At 40.4% G+C, this 21,856-nt stretch overlaps 1 protein-coding gene across 3 annotated transcripts in view; it reads left to right on the top strand.

Annotated features, from left to right (window-relative positions):
- The window catches only part of LOC308393553 (pre-B-cell leukemia transcription factor 1), a 63,602-nt gene extending 46,559 nt beyond the window's left edge, over positions 1-17,043 (top strand). The window contains exons 3-9 of one of the 3 annotated variants that reach the window (XM_080877412.1): positions 117-361; positions 2,440-2,630; positions 5,625-5,760; positions 7,064-7,112; positions 9,930-10,042; positions 11,675-11,764; positions 14,057-17,043. In XM_080877412.1, the coding sequence (XP_080733538.1) occupies positions 117-361; positions 2,440-2,630; positions 5,625-5,760; positions 7,064-7,112; positions 9,930-10,042; positions 11,675-11,764; positions 14,057-14,149 (917 nt within the window). In that variant the 3' untranslated portion in view covers positions 14,150-17,043. Of the gene's footprint in view, positions 1-116; positions 362-2,439; positions 2,631-5,624; positions 5,761-7,063; positions 7,224-9,929; positions 10,043-11,674; positions 11,765-14,056 lie in introns of all 3 variants that reach the window. The other 2 variants (XM_080877411.1, XM_080877413.1) reach the window with 2 other exon arrangements.
- The last annotated feature ends 4,813 nt before the right edge of the window (positions 17,044-21,856 follow it).

Here is a 21,856-nt window from a genome sequence, read left to right as displayed (position 1 = left end):
ATGTGTGGGTGCAGCTCAGGGGTGTCAGCTGCACGGTTGACAGCTTGTTACGGTGCATCACACCGCTGCAGGTGCGACCTTTATGACTGACCTCTGGCCCTCTCCTGTCATCGCAGTGCTGAGCATTCGCGGCGCCCAGGAGGAGGAGCCCCCAGACCCCCAGCTCATGCGACTGGACAACATGCTTCTGGCAGAGGGCGTGTCCGGACCGGAGAAAGGCGGAGGTTCTGCGGCAGCGGCGGCTGCAGCGGCCGCCTCTGGAGGGGCAGGGGCCGACAACTCAGCAGAGCACTCTGACTACAGGGCCAAGCTGACCCAGATCAGACAGATCTACCACACAGAGCTGGAGAAGTATGAACAGGTAAGAGCAGACGATGCACCTTAGACCAACACCTGACAGAGTGGGAAAATAGGGCTGTGACGTATAGAGAATTTCCACAGAACCATAACACACTGATTTTTTGAAATAGTGTTTTTAGTGCACGCACACACACACACACACACACACACACACACACACACACACACACACACACACACACACACACACACACACACACACACACACACACACACGTATGACCAGCTTAATGATGTTAGGGAGTTTCCTGTGCATTTGCTGTGACAGCAGGACACATCAAAAGCAACATCACGTTGTGCACTTTAATGCCATTTTAGCTTGTCGTGCATCTCCACGTTTTTGTAGCCTGGCACGCACACCACAGCAGGGCTAGAGGCTCAGGCCTGCAAGCACGGTGGTCTCTAAAGGCATTTTTTATGATACATAACTGCCAGAGCAAAGAGATTCCCAGACAGCGCGGGGAGAAGGATTTCTGCAACAGTTGGAAAAGATGAAAAAGTTCTGCTGAAAACTTTGAAAAAAGGAATGAAGCAGTGATATATTCTGTGCTGCGAAGCCTGAAGCGACTCAAGTTTGAGTCAAGGTTATTGAGCTACAGTTCGATTAATTAAACAATGGCCTTAACTGCCGCTTAAAGCTGCTCTCAGTGTATCCTTAAAAGTCTTTAAATTAAATAAGGTCATAATGAAACATCTTATATGTACTTGTAAGAGCCCTTTAAACTTGAGATGCTGTTTTTATGTGAGACTTGTTCTAATACTTTTTATACTTCGAGTAGCTATTATTTTATGCGGTCCGTATATCTTTCCTCGCGGATTTATGCGTGAACCACAAAAAACAAAGAATGCAATAAGATGTGATGAGCAAGTTTAGGAGATGCACCTGGGATGACTTGGCAGGGGATGAAACTATTTGAAGGCAGCTTGTAAGCTTTGCCTTGTAAGATGGATCTTGATGAGGTTCCAGTTTGATTTTAAAAAGTGTGAAACGTGATAGAAAAATAATGTTTAGTAAGCAATGATTTATTTTATTTGTCAAGTAAAATGACCAAAACTTTTCTTAGTTTCAGATTCTCAAATGTGGCAATTTGCAGGTTTATGTGTGATAGAAAATGGAATATTATGAAGTTCCAAGAGTTTGACGAGAAAAACATGTTTTTTACTACTTTATCACATTTTACTTCAGGGTTTTCCAGCTCTGCACACTTTGAAGATGCAGTCCTTCTACTTAAAGTACAAAATCAGTTCAAAAACTGATTATATATTGCTGAGCTGGTCCATCTTCCTATATCTGCTTTTCCCTCCTGAACTTTAATCCAGATTTTTTTACTCCTCGCTGAGGCAGGATCACTCTTAAATCAAGTGGCAACCCTTCGACTGTTTCCTCAGTACACGTCAGTAAGAATTCACTTTAGACTGTGTCTTTACCCCAGAATAGTCCATCATATGCAGCCTCTGTGTGTATTCCAAGTATAGTCTTGAAGGGATGCTTTAAAGGAAGGGGGTGATTTTCTCTCATTGCCTTGATAACCGATGCATTCATGACAATAGCATCCCTTTCAGATGAGGCGAGTAAGACAGATGAACACAGAGATAGACAGACACAGACAAAGCCTGACACGGCGAAATCCAGGGAGAGATCGACGGGAGGAGAGGAAATAAAGAAGAGGCGGCAGTAAGAGGCGCGGAGTCGGAGTGTAATATCGTGGCAGATTCACGGCTGGTGTCACATGGGGGGGTGCGATGAATAAAACGTTGTGGCATGTTCGTCTCTCAGGGTTGGCTATGCTGTAAAAAGTGTGTCTGAGAGGGGAACAGCTGTCATTGGTTCCTCTCAACATACTGCCATCACCATTTCTGTTAAATATGAAATATATCAGTGCTTATATTCCCCCTTGGCTCTGCGAGAAAGCTTGCCCCAGAACTACATTAAGAAAAGCGCACGATTTGTGAATTTTAAATACTCGACTCTGCGCGGCAAATTTGACAAATTGAGGTCTCGTCTGCAGTTTTGTCTGACCTTAAGTGAAGTGTGCTCTTGAACGTAATCCTATGTGTGTGTGTTTATCTTCCCTACAGGCGTGTAACGAGTTCACCACCCATGTGATGAACCTGTTGAGAGAGCAGTCACGCACGCGACCCATTTCGCCCAAAGAGATCGAGCGCATGGTGAGCATCATCCACCGCAAGTTCAGCGCCATCCAGATGCAGCTCAAACAGAGCACCTGCGAGGCCGTGATGATCCTGCGCTCCCGCTTCCTCGATGCCAGGTGTGTGCCTTTGCATACAGGTTCAGGTCGTACACGGCACGCTCTGTGCTGCAAATTACAAAATCCTCTACGTGTGCTCTCCTTCTCTGCCTGATATCCATATGAATGGCTGATGTAGGAGGCCTATCATGCCATAAATGTGGTGTAACACATGCTGTTTACCACACATGCTGGACTGGTTTGCATGACTGGGTGCCATTTGGACTTGTATACCCAGCAACACTGGCCAATGAGAGCTTCGTGCATGATCCAAAACACTAACTGCTTCCTTTTTTTTAATGTAATCGCTTGTTCTCTTTGATGCGTGCTTTGGATTTGCATACATTTCTCTAAGGATAAATCTCACTCACTGTCTGAGTTGGAGGCATAACATTTAAATGAGGCATGCACTGCCTTACAAAGCTCCCTATCTATTCTCTTGCAAATGATTGTGGTGGTGCAGCAGCGAAGGGGAAGGGAGAGGAAGAGCTTTCGCTGGTTGAGAGGCACTGCCATGCTCAGCTCCACTGATTAATCTACTGGCTGCTAGAGCCCATGCTGTGCACATTTACATATTCTCATCCAGGCTTTCGAAGCGGGGGACAGAGATTTTAGCACAAATCTCCTCACCGGTGGATCCACGGAAAGAGATTTTCCAGGGTTCCCCTCCAGCTTATGTAAAGCCCTCTTTAGACGTGGCACACGCAGATATGACCTGATGAGTGCAAGAGATGGAGGGGTCGGTCAACTCATGAGCCACCAGCATGTGATATCTGTCTGCTTCAAGGTGTGGTGTTGGCAGGATATCGCTGGATTCATTTTCATATTCAAAGCATGACAGAATGCGTGTTAGCATTTCCTGCTGAGGTTTTACATGGGTGTAAACACACACACACACAAAACAGCAACATACAATAAAGTTGCAATAAAATTCAGTTAAAGCTGTTAAAAATACAGGTGAGCTTTAAAAAGCTATTTCAGTGAAGCTGCATCTCAACAACGTAACCACGCAAACCTTTCATGAGCGATCGAAAAAGTGATCAAAAGCTTATAAAGAGAGAGAATGCAGAGTTATGACTGATAAAGTCAGCAGTTTGAAAAAAATTTGTAACCCAAGTTTCACTGTTGACACCAGAGCACGTTTTTGACACATTATTTAAAACTGCTCTAAAATTGAAGCGTGGACCTCCGTTTTTTTAACTGTGAACAATGTCAAACGTGGCCATCGAGAGCATTACTACTGAACTGTACACTTCCTCTAAGCGTTTGGGAACATTGTAACATATTTCAGTTTGTAGTTTTAGTTTTGTCACCTGCAAATTCTTTATTTAGTTATTATTCTCACTAACTTTATAGCTGTTTTAAAAAAAACTATTGATCAACCCACTGTACATTACTATACTGCAGATATATCCTTTATCCTTGAAAACAGTGACGTATTTAATAGTTAATTCCTCCTAGATAAGGTGTAATTAATAAAATAAATGCTAGAGCTGTTCCATATTTGCTGGTGTAATGCAGTCAGAATATCAGATTTTCACCACAATGAAATTTGAAATTATATTATCAAACATAGAGATTACTCAAATTACTATTCAGCGTATTTTATCTCTTTTTTGTGAGTATGAATGCAAAAAAGACATGTGCAAATGCACAATTATTTATGATACGTTTAATTGACATCCCAGTGATAATTCTTGAGTTAAATGTTATGTTAATGAATGGGTTTAGGTTTAAACTGCACACTTTAAAACTGTAAAATAAGATTTCCATTGTTGTCCTTTAATTATACATATATATTTAAAAGGGGAAAAAAACACTTAACTTAAAAAATTCTGTCTAATCACAGAGCAAGTACACAAATCCAGAGCAGTCATAGTCAGTATATTCCCAAAACAGTGTTACGGTTTAAAGCGGAGCCCTACCCTGGCTGGTTTTAACGTCTGTATGTCTGAATATTCAAAAGGCAAACACTGCTATTAAACCTTTTAAAAAATGGAGACTGTGATTTCTTCTTTATCTCCCCACAATTAATAGTAGATATTGACTTAATTATTATGACCCAGTTATGTGCTTTTATTGCCAGCCCTAATGCTTTCTTCAGATGCTCATAAACAGAGCTGTAGTGCAGCAATTCTGGGCCTAATTGTTCTCTTGAGTCCTGACAAAGTGTCTCAGTGCAAAGCTGCAGCTAAATTGAAAGTTTCTGGTGCAGCAGAGGTTTTCACAAAGGGGGGTAATGTACATCCAAATCAAGGCCAGATAAACCCGCAGAGACCGTGCTGGTGTCAAGCCAACATCACGGATGCTCGGCTTATAACTGATGACCGGCTTGAGTTGGTATCGGCGTGCTGAAAACCACTTCCTCCATATTAAAGCAACCACAATATTTAATAGGGTGAACTTGCAGAAATGTCATGTTTAAAAGTGAATCCAAGATTTCGGATAAGGTTACATTTGTAGTTGTTGTGCAGTTTATTTTAGATTTTTCCTCAGTTTTGGAGATGGCCGCTGTAGAAATGACTGCCGTCTTATGAATACATTGGAACTAAATGACACTTGCATTGTGGTGCGTAAGTGCCAAGAATACATTTTAAAACTCAGCAGCGATGCATCTTTCCAAAGTCATGACCTGATTACAGTAAGAATGCACAAACTTTGTCATGAGCTATTTTATGGAGGAACAATTTTCTTTCTGTCAAACTACAGACAATGAGGGCGAGGCTGGCTAACTAAAGAAAAAAGACACGTCCATCCATCTTTTACAATTTCCCCGATTGTCTCGTCCCATTATATTTAAGAGAAAGCAAACATCTCTGCAGTGGAAAAGTCCCAAACTGTTACCTTGTGGATAAAGGCTGGAGGAGAAATAAGCAAATTTGATTTTGAGATCAGAGCGCTTATGACTTCTCTCTGTAATGATAGTTCCCCAGCGTTTCTTACCAGTTCCATGTTGTTATCGTTGCTCTAAACTTAATTTTATCCCCGTTTGAACCTTCACTGTTCTCTTTGCAGACGAAAAAGACGAAACTTCAACAAGCAGGCGACAGAGATCCTGAATGAATATTTCTACTCGCACCTCAGTAACCCCTACCCCAGCGAGGAGGCTAAAGAAGAGCTGGCAAAGAAGTGCGCCATCACAGTGGCCCAGGTACACCGCAGATCACCGCCACCTCACAGCACCTGTAGGAACACTGCCGTACACAGAGTAGCAGGACAAAGACGAGTTTTAATATGAAGCTGGCGCAGAGCGTCTTGGCAAGTAACCTAATAATATGTTTTGTGACTGTCATGAGTACAGACAGCGTCTCTAATCTTTTAGCAGTGCCTTTCATTGAGACAACAAAGGACTTAAAGTATAAATACGCCTTGTCATGAGTCTGTAATCTCATAAATCAAACCAGACAAAGCTATTTTTGACCAGTGACACAGTGTTCCTATTGAAGTAATGCAAGCTAAGCACAACTCAGCTGTCATAGTTCTTATTGATCTAATCTTATAGTGGATCACATGCACCACTTGCAACATAAATTCTAAATACAGTCCAAGTACTTTTACAAAGTGTGACACAAATGGTGAGAAATCCAGCATACTTTGTGCACGTATTTTTTGGGGGGTAAACGAAGTGAAAATAAAATAGACTGAAGTTTCTAATCGAACATCTTCGAGAAAGCAACTAATTGATTAATCAGCAGCTGCTTTCAGCTTGTGAAATTCAGCGCTGGGATCATTTGAGGCATTTGATGATTAAATCTAACGGTAACTTAACCAACATCTGTCTCATGGCGAGTGCGAAGACTAAAACATCTTTGCATTCCAGCACTCAGGTTGTTTCACTCCTGTGAGAGTTGATAATACGGAAAGCAATGACAACACCAAGGTAAACAGCAGTTTGTGTTTTGAATCCATCATTTGGGAATGGATTGTTTTCTCAATTGGTTTCATTAATTTCTAAGGAATGATTGGAGGGTGCAGCTGGGCCTGATTGTGGAAGCAGCTCGGTAGCCGAATGATTTGTAGAGTTTCCGTTTCTTGGCCATAATAAAGGAGAATGTTTACCTACTCTGTGCATTGGAAACTTTGCAGGATTGATTTGGTTTTCATTTTAATGTTGTTTATCATTAGCGCTGGGATTACCCCCCCGGCTTCATCTGGGAGTCCATTAGCCGTAATGGGTGTTAGCGGATGTTGACTGATTGGTGCTTGCGTGAGTTCTGATGATAGCTGCAGTCATGGTGACATAATGAGACTGTTATTGGCAATCATTCCATTCTGGCACTAATGCAGATTCACAGCACCAGTCTGTGAAGCCCATACCTCTGACAGAGGCTCTCTGCAGTGTTTTGCATGCCATTAAGGCCATGCAAGCTAAACACTGCCATGGTTTTTCTGAGAGCCTCTGTGTGGTAATATGTCGTGACAATTAAACTATATTCTTTTGTTTGTCTGCTCAGGTTTCCAACTGGTTCGGGAATAAAAGAATCAGATACAAGAAAAACATTGGTAAGTTCCAAGAAGAAGCCAACATGTACGCTGCGAGAACTGCCGTGAATGCGGCTAATGCATCCTCACATGGAAGCCAAGCAAATTCACCCTCAACTCCAAACTCTGCAGGTGAGACAGGAAGTCCCTGGCTCTGCTCAGCTATTAGATATGTGCCTCCTCTGTGTACTACAACTTAGTCAATTTTAGAGTTTTTTCATTGCTGATGCTGGTAATTTGTAAAGGAGCAAAAAGTAGATCTGTCAGGCAAACTCAGTTATACACAGAACATGCCTAAAACCTGACAAAGCACCATCGTTACTGCTGAACAAATTAAACATTTCCCCTTCACGACTCTAATTACCCCCCTAGTACTAAAATATGTCCGATTAGACGACCTGAACCCCGTGCCAAGTCTCCATAATCTCACTGTCCTCTTGTCTGGGTCTCAATTAATCCTGTTCTTCATGTATGCTTATTAAACTCTGTATTTATCACGGTCTCTGCTGACACTCTAAGGATAAGTCTGGTAGTATTCTACATTTTTCTTATTTTTGGTGAATAACAGTGGAAAAAAGACTAACAGTGAATTGACCCCACTTACTTTTCTTGTTGAGCCACATTAGTGTACAGAGATGATTAACTCTGACGTCTCATCACGATTACCTAATCCTAGGCAATCAAAAAATGTACTTCATATTTTTTTACAACTGTTACCAAGTGCTGCCAATCAGAGGAAAAAAACGTATCATTCCAACCGAAATACATCAAAACTATTCAGGTTTTCCAGAAAAGTCTATTTCTGCCTTATCCGGTATATAGAATTAGGGTTAACGTTGCCACCTTCTATCAAACCATCACATCTACATTCCTTTTTTTACCTTTCATACACACATTGTAGTTTGTTTGGGGGTTTTTTAATATACCACCTATACCATGTTCATATGAAAAATACCTGCAACATAAATTTCAATTCACACTTGCTTAAATTGCCTAAAATATATAGAAAAATGTTAAAGTTGCCTCTTTCATTAGTAGAATGAAGGATTCAAGTCTTACAGGACATTAATATTTAATCAATTTTTTTCTTTTTTTTTTTTGCTAAATGTGTAAATAGCCACAGGTGAAATAAAGCTTTTAAAATTAAATACACTACGTGTTTTAATTAGTAGCCTTTATTAAAAACTGCAATGCCCTGCTGTTATGAGATATTACTTATTTTTAGTTAAGAATGAAAGTTAATTTATGTAATCAATTTTTATAGCAATTTTTGTAGTGGATATTAATTTGACCTAGGAACACTTAACAAAAACATTGTTTGGTTTTTACCAAATAACAACGTTAAGATTGAAAACAGAGCGTTAGTTTGCTTTAATGTCTAGCAGTCGTAATTCTGCATTTTAAGCCACAACATTAAAGCTCAGCTCGCATGTTTAGATCGATATATAGAGCTTTAGCCTGAATAGTGAAGATGATCTTCAGGCCAGGAGAAATATAATTTATATAATCATAGTGTAGTGGTTTACACATGTGCCTGACATGTAAAAGATCCCATTCAAGACTGCGACAAGACAAATACCCAAAAGTTCTGTGTCAGGAAAGGCAGCTGATTTAAAAATCTTTGCCAAATCCCTCTTTAGCAGAAGTAGTTCTTAATTCAGGACTAACATTGAACAGATAAATGGCAAATGAAATGGAAATAAGAGAAAAAATATAAAAACCTGTTGACTGCTGTTCCCGGTAGTTTAACTACACTCCTGCATGTGGAGTCCAGGTAGCCCTAGGCCTCAAACTGACCAGCTTCAGAGTTCAGCAGTAATCCAGTAACATCAAAAGATGTGCAACCCCTAGGTCCGAGGGTGACCACCTGCCTGTGCCTAAATTACCTAAATATCACTCGCAGACTTGACACACATTTAATGGGACTGGCGTGGCAGCCATCTTGGAACCTTGAAATCTTATTAGCCTCTATTCCCCTTGTTATGGCTCCCTCTGGTGATGGATAATCCTCCTAGTACCACACTAAGACTCTGATATGTTGCCATGTTTACTTTGTGATGATTCCCAGGCTGTTTTCTGTCACCGTGACCCCCCCTAGCCACACGTTTATTGTAGTAACAGCTCCCCCTCATCTTAATCAGTCAAAATAAAAAACATCTCTCCCCATACTTTTTGCATAAGCGTTATATCATTCTTCTTCTGTGGTATTTTCTCCAGAGGCAGACAAACCCTCTGCCTCCTGTTGACACCAGCACATCCATGCTCACTGTACATGTGTGGTCATATATTAATGCTTTACAGGTGTGCTTATACACTTTATGTATTGCATAAAGTAGTAAAAATTTGAAAGAATGCCAGACTTATCTTTTTCTACAGTCCAGTGTTGTTGGGAAATGTTTATCATTTGCTGTCTTCCTTTGATGAAATATCAGACTTAAGAAGAAGAATGGCTTTTTCGGGCTTCTTAAAATGTCTTTTAAATGTTGTATTCTCCAAAAAAACACAACAACAAGTCACCATCACTAAAGATAGTTTTGTCTTTCAATGAAAGCAGTCCAGGCTACTTGGATGAGACAGCAATTGAGTGCATTTCTTATTAATCTGGGCTCCTTTCTTAATTCTTTTTTGCTAATATGTAAACAGATTACCTGGTAAAACATACACCTGATACACTACTTCTCGGTCCTCACTTCACCCCCCCTGGTCTAACAGCCTGCACGGCTGCTAGCTAACCCTCTGCATGCTGCTCCTCCAGGCTGCTTCCTGAACGGGCTGACTTGCTCCTCTTTGCTTGCTCTCTGTCTCTCTGTGATTCGACTGCTCCCTCTCTCCTTTCAGGTTCTGGTGGCTCTTTTAACATGTCAAACTCGGGGGACTTGTTCATGAGCGTGCAGTCTCTCAATGGGGACTCGTACCAGGGGGCTCAGGTGGGAGCCAACGTGCAGTCGCAGGTAGGGCCCCAAAGCAGAACAGAAGGTGATACAGGGGCGGATCGAGTACTGATCTTTGTAACGCCAGACTCGTCATGCACAGGTTTTAGATGAATTAACTAGTAACTAGGGTAATTTCACCCTCGTAGTATCAAGAAGCATCTGATAATGCTTAAATTAATTTATATTAGCTTAAAAGAACTGCAGAAATATGACAGTGCATCTACAGCCAAACCAGCCAATTCCAAGGAAGCTAGCAAGATGGACTGCATTGATTCAACCTCAAAAAGCCACGCCCACTGGAGGGGAAACGATTCAGTTGATGCTACACTTTTGTGTTTTAGCATTCAGTATTTAATTAGCAGTTACAAAGCTAAGGTTAGATATCTTTTAGTCAACTAAGTTTATCACCAGCTATGCTTTCTGAGTCATCCACATTCCACTATAATGGAAGTTATGCAACTGTTATTCTCATTTCAAACTCCATTTTTTGTTATTCTTAGAATAGCTTTGCATGAACCACAACATCATCATCTGTATTTACTTTATACTAGGAGTTGTGCAGCCTTTTAGTTCAAGCTTTGTCTGAAACAATTCAGTTTAGCTCCCTCCCTTGCAATTTCCTCCTGATTGGCCACTTTTATAAATAGGTCTGAACAGCAGTGGGTGGAGCCTCTGTGTTCACGTTATGATCATATTAAGAGTATCCCCTCTCAGTGAGAACATCCCGAGCCAAGACAAGAAAAGCATCTGAAATGTTTGCCATATTTAATACAAGCAGAAAGTAAGGAAATGCATAACAAGTAGCTTTTAACTTACAGAAATATAGGTGTAAAACTGACATTTTGATATTTGACTTATTAACAACAAATAATGACTCTCATTAATAATAATTAAGCACAGTCCTGCCTGAAATAGTCAAACTGATGTGGGTTATACCTGTTGGTACTGTTTTCCATCACCCTGGTGCTTTTGGGAATTTTTTTTATTTATTTTTTTCTTCTAACAGATGAAACTCACATGGAGGCTTCTAATAACTTGTTTCCCCTCTGATGTGGGCGGGACTTAATTGCCCTCTACCTCTGTGCACTTACTTGTATTCATACACTACTTGTTAACAAAATAAGATTCAGACCCTTTTTCTATAGTGGGACTTGGATAGCATTTGTGGGACTAATAGGGGACCTTTTATTTGTCATGTTTTAATGATTTCTGCTTTGACTGGCACATGCTGTTAATGACGAATCTTCTTAATCTAAATATTGTTAATCTTGCTGGCATAAGAGCATGTGTTCAACTTATTTTCTAATAAACTTCCTTTTTACCCTTGTCATGCACACCCCCTCCAAAAGAAAACACCCAGCTGCTTACTTTTACCTTGATGGAAAAAAGTCATTAATACCCCAGTCTCAAGGGCAGAAGATTTGTCATCCTGTATTCATCCTACAAACAGTTTGATTTCAGCTGGCAAAAACCAAACATCTCTTTATCCTGAATTCCCTTTTTGTTTTGGACTTTGTTGTCTCCAAGGACATACTTGCAGCAGTGTACTCTTGTTGTCTCTCTTGTTGTCTTGTCATCTCTCTCTTTTCTCTTGTGCTTCTCTTGTGTTGACTCTGACCTTGCTTTGTCTGCTCTTTCTGAATGTTTCAGGTGGATACCCTTCGCCATGTTATCAGTCAGACAGGCGGATACAGTGAAGGACTCACAGCCAACCAGATGTACAGTCCGCAGGGCATCAATGTAAGCTTTCCTTTTTTCCCCCTTTGTTTTTCCTTTCTCTCCCTACCAATTATTTCAAAGCCATAGGGCTCAGAATGCCACTTAGTAGGACTTGTCTCCACTCCATGGTCACCTAGTTGATTGCTTCTCTAGCACTCGTGCCACAGGCAGCACGGTACCCACCGTACGCAGGCGTGGTGCTGGCCACACACATGCAGAGCCGCCTTCTGAGCCTGTCATGTTCAATCAGGCCTGGAGTAGCACCTGCAGCCACGTATGGTCAGCCGTGAGAGAGCCGCACAAACAGGTGACACCTCTTTGCTCTGGACTTCAGCTCCCTCTGACCACCTGACCCGTGATTAGCAGCCCCAAGGCCAGAAGTTCCCATTAATGCCCCACAGGAGACATCAGCACCGTCCCGCTAAAAATAAAACCTCACGCTCCTGGAAACGACTCCTCATGTGCCATAGGGGTTTGTCCCCGACGTGTTTGTCTTATTTTTCTGCAGAGTTCGGGTTTAGATGTGGGGGTATGAGGGGTGGGGTGGGGGTTGCTAGCTGGCGGCGGCAAACAGTAGGGAAATTCACAGCGACAAGCCGTGTCGTAAAGGGGAAAATCGATAAGACAGACACAAGGAGAGCAGAGTGTGGACTTGGGACAGCAATCCAAGCGCATTGCTCAGATCATGTTCCTGCCACACTAATGGCCCTGACAGCGAGCCGCGCTGAGGACGAGGACGGTCACAGCCGCGGCTGGGTTCCTCCGCTGTCGTCGTCGTGCCTCACTGGCCATATGATAATCAGATGAAATGTCTCCCGTATAAAAACATGTATGTGTATTCAAATAGGCTTCCTGGCTGCTCCGAGCGCATCCCACAGCTAGCTGTGCTAACCCTGAGAGGACGCTAACGTATTCAGGCCCTGTTCTTTCTCAGTCCTTTGACCTCACAGATACGGTTCTCCTTGGACGCCTGCTTGCTCTACCACATCTTACACTGCCACAGTATGCTGTGTTATTCACTTTTATACCCTGTAAAGAAGCTCTGCAATGCATAATGTAGGAGCAGGATATCTGTCTGGCAGCCTGTTTGCCTGTGATTTATGTTGCTAAGGCTGGTAAATTAGGAATCTCTGCTCTTCACTTGCCTGTTTTTTCTCCAATCCATGCACGACAGTTTAGTTTGATATAATGTTTTAGCAGATAATAGTAAGTTATGACAAAGCTGTCTTTTGTAGAAAACTAGATTTTTTCCACTGAGGTATCTCAACCTCTTTTGGCCTTTATTTTGCAGAATTCAGGGCATAGAAGCACTTTTGTTGTAATGTACAATTTACAAAATACATCATAAGTGGTTTTTGGTTTGTCTTTGCATAAAAGTTATATATATATATATATATATATATATATATATATATATATATATATATATATATATATATATATATATATATATATATATATATCGAAAATGGCAACGCTTTTATAACTTCATTGTTAATTAAATGCAGGAACGACCTGTATCCCGAAAAAAACAAACAGTTTTAGAGACTTGTCAAGACAGACTTTAGTAAATCTTGTGTCTAATACAAAAAAGCCTGCTGGATAATGACTGCTGCGGGTGATTACATTATACAATCTGACCCCTCCACTTTTGATTACACATTACAAGCTGTGAAATGAAAGGCTGTCGAGGACCATTTCCAATTTTTCTGATGGTTTTAAATTCGCTATTAACACCCTAAATGCTCTTTAACAGGCCTGTCTCTGGCGGTGAAAAGGACCTCCAGAGTTCTTATTGTATGTTAATTCCTACTGTCAGCATCGTAATTAGTGCATGTTTTGTTTCAGACGCCCTTCCATACAATTTACATATATTCATATTGTTTAAAATGACAGCAGCAGGAATTTATTTCAAGACGAAATCTTGCACAAGTTGACTTTTCCTCTCTTTATTGTTGTCATTGCTTAAATGAGTGAGTGTGCAGTGTATGATGGGGTAATTCTGTTTCTGCTCAGCTGGAAACACGGCAGTATTTTTTTTTATGTCAGTCTTATTCTGAATTATTAGCTGTAATGTGAGCTGTGTTAGCTTTTCCGCCAATCCAGGAGGCAGTTTGACTTAAGGCTGTGTTTGACTTAAGGCTGTGTTTGACTGCGTAGTTCAAAGTATCCCAGCGTTGGTGCACTATCTTGCCCTCAGGACTTCTATTCGTTTTTTTATCTCAGTGTGTTTGAGCTGCATCGAGTAATGAACAGAAGAGCAACTCACTCACGCCCCACTTCTGGTTCTCTCTGATTCTTTTCCCCTCCCAGGCAAACGGCGGCTGGCAAGATGCTCCAACCCCCTCATCAGTGACATCACCTACAGAAGGACCTGGAAGCGTTCACTCCGATACCTCCAACTGATCCTCCACCCACCTGCTTCCTCTTGATTCCCACTTTCCTCGATCCACCACAACTCTCCCTTCCAAAACTTATACCCTGACCCCCTTTTTTTGGGACTGGATGGGAAACGGCGCGGCACAGTCGGGGTCTGGAGATGACGTTTTCACCATTACGGATAAAACTGTTCACTTTTCCTATCTGGACCACCGCGGCACCGTTAGCAGCCTGCGTAGGGTACTCATATTCACACCACACAGTTTGTACAGTTTCCACTTGATGTCCATGTTGCCTCTTTGTATTTCTCTTTACAGTATATATTCACACAGTAGGCTCACAGCAGCGTATTGGCCCACATCTTGTAAATTGAGATGCTTTCACACTACCTCTATTCGAAATAATAACATAGCAAACAAAATTTAAACGGCTTCGGTTTTACAAAGTTTCGTATTTTTACAAATTTATCACACACCACATCGAGCCCTATCGTTACACGTCTGTTTTCAATACCAGATTACTTTTCTTTTTTTTACCTATGGTGCCAAAGTTCAGCTCTGGAGGTGAATTTTGAAAACATTGTTGTCTCATGTCCTTAAATTTCTCATGCCATACATTGTGACATATTATTATTATTATTATTATGTTAGTCCATTTATATTAGTAAGCTGATATCCAAGTATTCAGCCTCGGTTTGTATTGTTTGTATTCAGAACTTCTACAGCAGACACTGACATTTAAGACCTTTTATTGCTTTGTGCCATAGTAGCTACGTTTCAGCTAACACGCGGTACAACAGTGCAGAGACTTTACAATCTTAAAGCGAGAAATTAAGGAATTGAGCTCAAAGACGTATATATTAAAGCACAATAACATCTACTGATTAAAGTCAAAGGGGAGCATTTGTAAATGTGAAAAAAAAAGAAAAACTGTTTAAATCTAACAGTGAGACAAACGGATCCAAATACTGCTGGTAACCAAACAGTAATTCAGTTTTTAAGGTATCATGTCATCAGGATTGAACACATCGCATGTCCTTTCTCATTCATGTATGGAATCACATTTGTGCCAAAAGTCCGAGCACGAGACGAATCATTTTGAGAACAGAAGATTTTTGGTTTTGCTCAACTTATTCTTTTCCAATAAATAAATTGGAAAAGTCAATAAAAATGTGCAAAATTTGATAAAAATAAATAATCGTTTCCTATTAAAGTTTGTAAAACTGGAACATGCTAAAAAATGTAATAGATATGTCTCTGCAATATTCATTTTTTTTTTTCCTGTTCAAAATGTCTCACTGAATCCTCAGGATTTAGTCACAAATCTAATCGGCATGTGTTCATCTTGATCTGCCTGACCTGTTTTGTAACCTCTGATAACATCAGAGAGAACGTCTGACGTTAGAAAGTAATTATATTCTCACTTATTCACTTTTTTCTTTGTTTAAAATGACACTACACTCATGAACATGATGCCAATCTGAAATGTGAAATTAAATTTGTGACCTTTGTCGTATGTACAGTACAATGTATACATGATTACAATAGTCCTCATGAGCATTTACATACTTTGATACCAAAAAAAGGCAGAATTTTATCCTCCTCATTGGGATCAGCTTTATCGAGGGTTTTCTTTTTCCTGTTTTTGAATGGTTTTAGTATCTGCAGTGCTAGTGAGCATCTCATTATGCTCCAGTACTCTGTATCCAAAGCCAGAAAAATGCACTTGGAATACAGTAGTGTTTATATAAATTCAAATGAAAACAAATACCCTGATGGCACACAAATCCAGAAGATGTTTGCATATATTTTTATGTGTCTCCATTTTGCAAATAAGTCATCTTTTTTGTTTCACTTGATATTCTTTTGACTGTTTTTCTTTTTATGCTACCATTATGTGTGAATTGCCCAAGAATGCTCTATATACAGTATGTAGATATGCGCCTTTACTCTTTTTTTGCATCTTTGAATTTGGACAGTAGCTATTTTAACGCAGCCTCTTTGAGTTCCTGTTGGATTTACGGTGAAATCCTTCTTATTCTTTTGTACTCATGTCACATGTTACAACCCTGCGTCCAAAATGGCTACTGTCCCATTAAAGGTGACGTGAAAAGTTAGCGTTAACATTGCCCTCTCTTTGGCTTTTATTTTAGCTGAACTGAACCCTGAGAGAAAATTCAGTCCCGAGATCCCAAACAGCCTGAAAACCACAGGTATTTTTTTAACAGTATTTATTACACACGTATGAAATCATGGATGTCTCAGAGCTTGGGCGTTGAGATCTACGACGGCGTGATGGCAACAGACAAACTCATTTGAATGACTCAGAGCGGCTCCCCTCTCGACTCACCTGCTCAGTATTACAGCCGAGGGGGCGAGCACCATTGAAATGATGCACAGAACCTGCCTCAGTCGTGTCTTTGGAAGTCATTGGAGTGAACTGACAGCGGCGGCCATGCAAGGCAAACACGAGGATTGTTTTTGCACCCCTCAAAAAAAGGCTTAACTCTACTTTTCACATTGCCTGTCAAATATTATCGAAGCTTCATGTAATGATGCTTTTTAGTTTTTGAATATAAAAGGAAAAGAGACATGAAAAGAAAGATGACCAATTTGTAAAACATGAAATGTTTTATTTGTTGCATGTCTTTTTGTTCTTCAATAAAATAACGTACTGCAGTGTTTTGAATGTTAACTTCTTTTTTATAAGGATTTCAGAGTGAAATCGTGGAGCCTTTTTCTTGACAGGTTTTAACTTTTAAGATCTCTGCGTATGTAAAAAGGTATCAAATGGAAAACTATTGTCTTTTTAATTCCGATTCAAAACTTGTTTTCTGTGGAGAAAAATAGCTGAAAGGTGTAGGTTTTATGGTCTCTTAATTTGTACTGGCAATGCGTATCCCAAATAAATAGTTTCTTTTGTTGCATAAACGGAGGTTTTGTCATTTTTCTGGTGAAGTTTTGTTTGCTCTTTGTGCTTTTCTCCACCACAAACTTGAGCGTGGTGTTTCCAGCAGACTTTTGTAACAGGGTCAGGGTCAGAAGTCACTGTAGGATACAAGTTAACACATTGTAGACTTGTCAGTCCAACACCTCTGGATAGCATTGCACGTCTCACTTCCAACTAGGCTGTGGCATGGAGGCATTTTATCACCACTAACATAGCACCGGAGCTTGGCCTGAGCTGCCGAGGGTGTGAAGGGGACATTTTCACAGTTTTCACAGTGAGTGAAAGCTGTGTGCTCCCGGCAGACAGACACCTCCTCTATCCCCCACCACCCTTCCCCACACCCAGCGCTCCCTCTGAGGCATGGTTAATGTGCGTTCCCTGAAAGAGGCGGAATCCACACTTATCTCTCTCTTCCAGATAAACCAGACAGGATGTCTGATTCTGCTTCTTCAATTCATCCCTCCTCTGGAAAAAAAAATAAAAAGAAGGAAGGGGCTGAAACATGAACTTGTGGATTAGAAAGAGGTTCCCAGGAGCATCCAAAATCAGGGAGCGTGACAGAGACTGTGGGAGTGACATATGCAAACATGATCAAGTGTAATTACATGGAGAGGCCTCCTTATTTCTATCAAAGGGTTTCTTTTAGCCAGTGTTTCAGGAATGAAAGGCAAAAAGTGCTGGACGTGTAGCTTTAATTTATTCATGTTCTCCTGCAAACCAAAAAAGGCATTGTGAGACGGATTCAGTCATTACATGGTGAAAAGGTGTAAATCCCATTCTGAGTAAAATCGCTGTGCATTCTTTTGAATGTCTGAGTCCTTTAACAAAAAAAAGGCTGTAAAACATGCTGTACCGAGACAAATGCACTGCAGGTTTTTATGAAGACTGCACTGATCATTGTTCATTTTACATCATGAAAGTATAAATCCAATCAGCAACAGAATCTGGACCACCTTAACTCTTTTAACCTTACCTTGGGAAGGGATTTAGATTAAGAGCAATTAAAGAACATTACCCCCTTTCTTTCTTAAAAACTTAAATTGAACTGGTTTAAATCCTTTTCAAAACTAATAAGAATCCATTGGCAGGTATTATTATTAGGTTAATAAGGGCATACCATTCACAGTAAGCATTTAGTTGGTGATTCGCAAGTTAAAATCTTTGCTGTCCTGGTTAAAACTCATTAATAAGCAACGGTTTTTAATGTATATGATACCTATTATATATTAAGTTTGTGAGGAAACATTTTCCTACCTTTTCTCATTTCACCAACATAAAAACAAAAGGCACAGAGAAAGAAAATCAAAGTTCCCGTTTCATTTTGCTGCTCCTGGTATTGTACCTGCTAGTTCATGTGCTGTCAGTTTTGTTTAATGACAATGCACAACAGAGCCACTGGCAACATATCTACACTGCCCCTGGTGGCTAGGTGCTGTAGAGATCATAAACCCCGCGCCGCCTGTAAAATAAGTAGTTGTTAACGTGTCTGTTGAGCTATGTTCAGGAATTCTACTCAAACATGACGAAGGGCTGTTCCTTACTTAACTGTACAATTTATCCTAATTAACTGTACCAAAAACGGTGTCGTTCTACAGTAATAAGTTTGTGCTGATAAATAGTAAGTCATGTCGTTACTACTATGTTAAGAGCACAGATAGCAAATTGGTAGTTGATGCACATGTGGCTAGCTAGTTTGTAAATTATAAATATAGACTGAGCATTCATGATGGCTCAAGGCAAATCCAGTGATTTAAGCTGACATATAGCTGGCATATCACCTGGGCTGAGGTGGAACCTCAACATCTCATCTCCACCAATGACCGTTTAAAAAGACGGGTGTAGTTTCCGACTGTGAAAGATGAAGCCAGCAAGCAGGTATGGGAGGAGCTGTGGGTCAGCAGCAGTAGTGACGGGCAAATTCGGTTCATTTTACTGAATCGAGCTTTAATGAGTCACTCACCAAAGTGAATTGGATTTCCTGAGTCATTTGAGTCACTGAGTCAGTTGACCAGAGAGTGCAAAAATTTATATTTTCACTCAAACTTAATTTGTTTCTCTTTTAATGTAAATCCTACTGCTAAGATGAATGATTGTAAAAGAAAACAGCTATTTTATAGAGCAAAAAAGAGCAAATAAAAAATTTGAAAGGGAACATTTATTTATTTTTTATTTTATTAGTATTTTCCTTAAATGTGTCAAATATATTTTCTCATCTAAATGTCCACTGAGCTGTGAGCCAGGGGGCGGTACCCAGCCAACATGTATATATGGGCCCCACCTGGTTTTTGCTCGGGCTGGATGGGTACCATATGGGCATAGGCTCAAACTGGGCTTTTTGTATGGGGCCTACTTGGGTTCTTCACATTAAACCCATATGGGCAATGCCAAGTGGGCACTTTTAGTAGGTCCTAGCTGGGTCAAACATGGGAAACATTTAACTTTTTTTTTTTAAACTTTATTATTGCTCAGTAATAAGACAAAAGTATTTATTACCTGAGTACGAGATTCATAAAAATACACCATAGCCATGCATTAGTTTAGTTTGTTTATTTTTAGCAAATGCATTTTGCAATTTAGAATAAATCTGCATTCATGTGCAAAATTTAGCATTTCCCAATGAGATTGAGAACATGCAGTGCCCTCACAGAAAGGGCCAAACAATTTCAACAACAGTGAGAGGTTCTGAATCGAGGTGTTTTAAATTGTAAGGTAAAAACCTTACAAAATTAAAGCTCCAACCCAAACAATCCCCCACGAGCAAGCACTTGGCAACAGTGGGGAGGAAAAACTCCCTTTCAACAGGAAGAAACCTCCAGCAGAACCAGGCTCAGAGAGGGTCAGCCATCTGCCGCGACCTGTTTGGATGGGGCTGATGCGAGACAGAACCAACACTGTAGGATTTTAAAATTGTTGAAATCTTGTGAATTGTATATATCATAGTCGAAATCATAGCCTGATTTCGACTATGATTTTGTAGGGAAACAATGTTTTCAAAAATTTCCCAAAAGAACAACAGTTCCTAGTGGTCTTTGAAGAGGATTGTTCAGATGAATTGTTGTTATTCTCCTTAACAACAAAAACCTTAATCCTCTTCTCCTTCATCCTGTTCACTTCAGATATCAACGTTCTTGCTACATTATCTTCAAAGTTTAACTGCCTGAATTCCATGGCAGTCTGTACCATCAGTTTAGACTTATATGTCTTCTTTAGACTCTTATAAACGGCTCTAACAAGTTTGCCTAAAGATTTTGGAAGTTGTGCGGGTAGTTTACCCACAGCCATTTCAATGACATTTTCTAAAATGGCAAAAATGTTGACCTGCTTTGTTGCTGTGCCTGTCTTTAAGGCGACCATGTTGTTCAGCCTAACAAGAAACTGAATTATAAAGTTTCTTTCTTTAGTTTCTTGTGTCCTTTGCCCTGGACTGGGGATCTGTTCTTCAGACGTTTCAGCAGGACTGGTCTGATTTTCCCAAACAACAGAACCCTTTATCCTTTTCTCCTTTACCTTATTGATCTCTGATATTAAAATTCTTGAGACATTTTCTTCAAATGTTGACTGACGAAATACAGTGAAAAATCGTAGCAAGTCCTTGGAGTTGTACATCTTCTGCAGTCCATGGAAAACAGACTTAACCACCCTGTTTATAGATGTTGGCAGTTCTGCAGGTAATTTTCCTGCAGTTTTTTCTGTGACTGTTTTGATGAGTGAAAACATGTCGATGGGTTTTATGACTAATTTAGTTTTTGTTGTAATGGTGTTTGAAAGCTTTACAACAAACTGAACGATAAAGTTTTTTTCATCCATTTCTCGTCTCTCTGCCCGTGTACGGGTCATAAAGACGGATTTGAAGAGAAGTGTCTGCATCTCCTCTTCAGATATTTCTATGGGCCTGGTTTCCTGTGGACTGTCTCCTTTAAAGGAATCCATTTGAGTTTTTTTCTGTGCTGTTCTCTGATCCCGTTACTAGTGTCTGTAATAACTTTTGTTTCTAATGTCTCTGCAAAGCAAACCCTCGGTGTCGAATTGTGCTATACAAATAAACTTGCCTTGCCTCCGCCCCTATTTATGAGCTGGTAGGACCAGATCAAAGCTGAAAATGTATCACGTGACACCGACGTCAGCTCTGGAGTGTGATGTCACTGGAGAGGGTGTAGCGACTGTTTTTATGTGTTGTCGTTAGCAACAAGGACGGTAAAACCATCGTGTACGCTTGTTTATTTCCCTTTCACAATAAAGCTCAAGATCCTGTTGAGACTTTTCAAAATAAACTGAATGACGTGAAAGAGTGTTTACGGATGAGTATGGGCTCAAATTGTGGTCATAAATATGTTGTACTTGTAAAAAAAGATTTGTATGTGTAAAAAAGATTTGTGTGTGGACTTAGCCAAAAAGTACATGTGAAACTCGAACCGGCAACCTTCCGATTACAAGGCGAACTCCCAACTCTTGAACCACGACCGCCCCACAAATAAATAACAAAATATTTATGACCACAATTTGAGCCCATAGATGAGAAGCAAAAAAGAGCCGCCAAGTGCTAAAAATAAACCTTAGACTCAAACGTTAGAACAGTTGAATAAATACTCACGAAGAAAACGGCGGCCGTTACAACTTATGTATCGTTTCATGCATCGCAGGTATACGACGCCCAGCTGAGTCGAGCTGCCCGAGATTCACAGAATTTACAGAAAATGTTACATTTTTGTGATTTATATCGTTATCGGGGCTATAGATGCTTATATTGGGATATGTGATTTTGGTCACATCGCACAGCCCTACTCT

Source organism: Rhamphochromis sp. 'chilingali', assembly GCF_963969265.1.
Source record: "Rhamphochromis sp. 'chilingali' genome assembly, chromosome: 3".
Lineage (NCBI taxonomy): Eukaryota > Metazoa > Chordata > Actinopteri > Cichliformes > Cichlidae > Rhamphochromis > Rhamphochromis sp. 'chilingali'.
Note: the sequence above shows the minus strand (reverse complement) of the source record. Positions and strands in the feature narration are given on the sequence as shown.